This window comes from Gigantopelta aegis, chromosome 7, assembly GCF_016097555.1.
Source record: "Gigantopelta aegis isolate Gae_Host chromosome 7, Gae_host_genome, whole genome shotgun sequence".
NCBI classification, from domain to species: Eukaryota; Metazoa; Mollusca; class Gastropoda; order Neomphalida; family Peltospiridae; genus Gigantopelta; species Gigantopelta aegis.
The window spans coordinates 20,551,809-20,557,180 of record NC_054705.1 but is presented as its reverse complement, the minus strand read 5'-3'; the positions used below and the strand labels follow the sequence as shown (position 1 = coordinate 20,557,180).

Sequence of the window (5,372 nt, the reverse complement as noted above, 5' to 3'; positions counted from 1 at the left end):
TATATACACTGCTGTAAAGTAGCTGATACAAGAGTTAATCTTCCTGTTTGATAAATTACGTTGTGATTTTTACAGGAACTTGATATTGGTGCAAACACCTGTTCGGATATTTGTCGGAGGTGACTTGGTGTTTTGATGATACATTGAGAAAGGTTGTGTGGAATCAAGTGTTCTGACTACTGTTCTGTGATAAACATCTCAGGAAAGACCGGAGAACTCTGTCAAAGGGAACACCACTCTAGTGATCATGTCTCCTAAAACCGGTCCGGGACACAGTGCGCCAGTGGTGAGTCGCAGTCGTCCCAGTCGTCGGCATCATCATCGGCTCCGCACACGTCGTCGGCCCGACAGAGAACGGCGCCAGGAGAGGGCGGCCACAATTAGAAGTGAAACCAGGACGATGGATCATTCGTTACTAATAGGAAATACGCCATTCGACCCAGACGCATGGGTCCGAACCGATCAGAAATCTTAGTCCAGAGAATCAAGAGTATCAAGGTGAGTTGGCTTACTATAGGGTCTCATCTTAACGATGATTCAAAGATGAGGTATTAGTACAGTGAAACCCCTCTATACCAGACATCCGAGGGAATCACGGAAAAAAGTCGATTTTAAGAGGTATCAGGTTTAAAGAGGTTAAGTTCTTTACTGATTATTAAAAAAGGGTTTGAGGGGAGTTCGGTTTACAGAGGGTCCGGTTTTTGAGACGGTTTCCACTGTATTTATATTTGTGATGAATGGTGGCATTGACATTATGATGTTATTTTCTCACAGACTTTAACTTAAACGTGTAAACAACATTGTTACAACACAATATAATAAATTACTGTTAGAATCCCCCCCCCCCGTCCACCCACATTTTTGTTCCGACAGAAATGGTAAAGAACCCATACAGTGGACTAGATTCCACATACTAGAAACGTAACCATGTCACCGTACTTCGTTGAGATCTCCTAGGACAAAAAGCATGTACTTTTTTGTTGTCTGCCATTTGGTTTTTTGATGAATAACTCTTAAAGAGGGGTGGAAGCCGCACGAGGTATGTGGATGTAATTAATATGGTGGTACATGTTGATTGCTTTATACCATAATGCATATACTGACATTGTTAGATTATATCACTCCTTCCACCCCCTTGAAATGAAACGAATGAAACGAAATTTTAATGACATTTTAACACAAAAAAATAACATCTATTGTTATGGAAGATATATTTGATATGCAATATGTTAATAGATTTTATTTGTTGGAAGCACTTAAAATGCACAAAACACAAGATAGGCCCTGTAGGGTGTATACTACCAAATCAAATCCTATAAACGACAATAGTAACATATGTGGCTAAAACTCCTATCTGCAATGTATCAATCGACATAAACGCCACGGATATAAATACTACCACCACTCAACCGTAAAGTGAATCGGAAAAAATTTGGGGTCAAGCTGCTCATTTCTGAGATAACGAGTAGCGTCTATGACTACCCTAGTTCTGCTCAAAACTCGAGTACTTTTTTTACAGGTACCCCATACATTTTTCAAGCACAAGGCTACTTGACGTAGTGATACTAGATGAAATAAACTTGCATACATGTTTTGCCCAGATAAAACTTTTTTTTTTTACAACCAACTCACTCCCATTTATCATTAATCACTGGACTTGTGGTGTTCACTTCTCTATCAAAAGTTGGGTGCACCTCGAATTTTGATCCAGCCAGAAGTTATTTGGTTTAGTACTACCTATAATTCATTGCTTCTTTCGACTTTTCTTTTCTTTTCTAGGTTACCGTTTTCATGTTCGCCCAGGTAATCTGGAAGGTGGTATCTGCCGCGTCATCTGAAGAACAAATGCAGACGCTAATCTGTCCCACAAAGATATCCAAAATATACAAGGGATTATTTGCAAACTGTAGGGGTCTGAACTTGACGACGGTTCCTGACCTAGAAGGTAACATAACAGCACTAGATGTCAGTGAGAACCGGATAAATCTAACTGGAAGTGACTTTACCAGGTATCCATATCTGGTGTATTTGAATCTAGAAGGTAATGGTCTGAATAGACTTCCATTCGATGTGTTCACTGGATGTGGAAGGCTACAAGTTTTGAATTTACAAAACAACAACTTAAATTACAGTCTCAGCTCTTTTCCAGAAAACATTTCCGTTCATCTGCAGTCCCTAGAGGCACTGAATATTGGTAAAAATAATGCGGCTTGGACATTTCCTGACAGTGTACTTAAACCACTAACAAATCTTAAAAATCTTACAATGGATACAACTTCTAATTTCACATTTGGAGAGGGTTTTCGAAATCTTCGCAGTCTTGAAGTTCTGTGTTTGTCAGGGAATGAAGCAGATTGTGGAATTATAGAACTTTACAATGATACGTTCTCAGTGTTCAATTCATCCAGTTTGCAGACGCTCGATCTTTCATTTTGTGGACATCTAAGAAATATACATTTAGATTCTTTTTCTCCATTGCTCAGTTTGAAAGTACTTGACCTGAAGAAAGCACACAACCTAGGTCTGTCTGGAGCCTTATTGGGAATGTATGGTTTGCAAAATAGAAATATGACGTCCATAAATTTAGAAGCAGTAACGTTTCTTCAAAAATGGAACATCTCAACAGAACGGTGTGTACAAGATCAAATACTAACAAAAGACAAATTGGGATATTTGTCTAGAATTTGTCTCTCTAGTCTGAATTTGGCAAACAATCACATCCTCTTTATTGATATAGCATATACATATACACAAAACAGCACGATTTACAATTGTTTGGTTTATCTATACCTTCGTGGAAATGCCTTTGATTTACAATTCGACATTGTGTCTGTGCAGAAGATTATTCCAGACATAAAATTAAAATATGTAGATGTATCATCCAATCAATGGTGTGGCCATTTCCCTCCAAATAATTACTTTGTTCATACATTGTCAAGAACATTATTTGTAATATTGCCTGCAAACCTAGAAACATTTGTTTTTGATGGAACCAATTCGGTAGTTGATCTTAAAAAATGGATTACAGTGGCGTTTAATGCAAGTAATAATCTGAGAAATCTTTCCATCAGCTACAATGGCAACATGATACTGGAAGGGTCTGTTACTGGACTGAACAAGCTTACAACACTGAGAATAGAACACAATGGAAATATGTCACTTTCAGAATCATTTTTTGATAATTTCCCAAGTCTGAAAAACCTCAACATGATTGGCGTGCGTCTTCCAAAACAGTATTTCCAAAACGAGTCGATTCGGCTATTTAGAAACCTGACAAAGCTGGGAAACCTCGACCTCTCCTCCAGCGATCTGTTCTACTTACCAAAACACTCGTTTCGCCACAACCACTTTCTCAAGAACCTCTTATTGTCATACAACAATTTTCAGAGTATTTTATTCTCCATGGAAGATGTTCCACATTTAGAGACTTTAGATTTGTCTTATAATCATATCAAAACGTTGGATCGGGATTCCAGAACTTCGTTGGACAGTCATGCTATAAATAAATCAAATTTTATTTTAAAATTGCACAACAATCAATTAAGCTGCAGGTGTCAAAATATCGACTTCGTGTTGTGGTTCAAACAAACTGATTATATTTTAAATTCAAGTTATGTGCAATGCACGTATGAAAATAATACATTGGTTATTTTCAAAGATATTGACGAAGAAGCATTATGGCACGAGTGTACGGGAAAACCAGCGTTTTACATCGTGTCGTCCATGTTTGCATTGATCATCTCTGCAGCTCTGTGTTCCTTTCTTGTAGTGAAGCATAAGACTCAGATTGTTGTGTTTTTCCACAGACTGTTTCGCGGGGTCGCTGGACTCCCAACAAGAGAAGACTTCAGGTATGATGTTTTTATTGGATACGCTGATGAAGACATTGATTTTGCGTGCATGCAACTGAGAGAGATCCTGGAGGACAGGTTTCATTATCGTGTTTATCTTCACGATCGCGACAGTGAGTTGGGCGGCTCGAGAGCCATTTCCATTCTAGATGGAGTCCACAACAGCTGGAAGATGATCCTGGTTTTGTCACAAAACTTTATCACTGACGAATGGTCTAGATACACGATGCATGCCGTAGCTTTGTTCGCTGCCTCTGGCCTCATACCAAAGAGGCTGGTCATTCTCCTGGACCGAGTGAATCCGTGCGAGGTTCCAGACACCCTCCTGTGCATTGCAGATGAAGACACGATTCTGCCAATCCCACGTCCTAATGATGACGATTCGTGGGAACACTTAAAGCGTCTTCTGAAGTGATTTCCATGAACTTCAATTCCCTCAAGTCTCGAGTGGAAGAGGTATAATGCAGTGGTAGAACACTCGTGAAATCCCGTGTTAGAAAGTTTATCTAATTGGTCTGTTTGTTGATATCTGGTTTGAGTATCCTGTGTTTAGAAAAAAATCTAACTGGTCTGTTGTTGATATCTGGTTTGAGTATCCTACGTGACAAAGTTTATTTAAATCACCTATTGTTGATATGTATTTGGAGTAACCTATGTGAGAAGTTTCTCAAAGTTATCTATTGTTACTATGTGTTGGAAGTATACTATGCGAGAAATGTATCTACATGATCTATTGTTACTATGTGTTGTGAGTATACTATAAAGTATCTAAATGGTATATGTTGCTATCTGGTATGAGTATCCTATATGGGAAAGAATCTAAATGATCTATTGTTGCTATCTGGTTTGAGTATCCTATAAGTTTATCTAAATGATCTATTGTTGCTATCTGGTGTGAGTATCCTATAAGTTTATCTAAATGATCTATTGTTGCTATCTGGTGTGAGTATCCTATAAGTTTACCTAAATGATCTATTGTTGCTATCTGGTTTGAGTATCCTATAAGTTTATCTAAATGATCTATTGTTGCTATCTGGTGTGAGTATCCTATAAGTTTATCTAAATAATCTATTGTTTCTATTTGGTTTGAGTATCCTATAAGTTTATCTAAATGATCTATTGTTGCTATCTGGTGTGAGTATCCTATATGAGACAGTGTATCTAAATGATCTATTGTTGCTATCTGGTGTGAGTATCCTATATGAGAGAGTGTATCTAAATGATCTATTGTTGCTATCTGGTGTGAGTATCCTATATGAGACAGTGTATCTAAATGATCTATTGTTGCTATCTGGTGTGAGTATCCTATATGAGACAGTGTATCTAAATGATCTATTGTTGCTATCTGGTGTAATTATTCTATAAGTTTATCTAAATGATCTATTGTTGCTATCTGGTGTGAGTATCCTATATGAATTTTTTTATCTAAATGATCTATTGTTGCTATCTGGTGTGAGTATCCTATAAGTTTACCTAAATGATCTATTGTTGCTATCTGGTGTGAGTATCCTATAAGTTTAT

At 37.6% G+C, this 5,372-nt stretch overlaps 1 protein-coding gene across 1 annotated transcript; it reads left to right on the top strand.

Annotated features, from left to right (window-relative positions):
• Positions 1 to 2,953: 2,953 nt before the first annotated feature.
• LOC121376817 (toll-like receptor 4) lies at positions 2,954 to 4,310 on the top strand. The gene has a single exon (XM_041504588.1). The coding sequence runs from the start codon at positions 3,085 to 3,087 to the stop codon at positions 4,264 to 4,266; it is 1,182 nt and encodes a 393-aa protein (XP_041360522.1). The 5' UTR covers positions 2,954 to 3,084; the 3' UTR covers positions 4,267 to 4,310.
• The last annotated feature ends 1,062 nt before the right edge of the window (positions 4,311 to 5,372 follow it).

Excerpts from the sequence above, each read along its gene's own strand:
- LOC121376817 (XM_041504588.1), top strand. The coding sequence starts at position 3,085 with ATGATACTGGAAGGGTCTGTTACTGGACTGAACAAGCTTACAACACTG.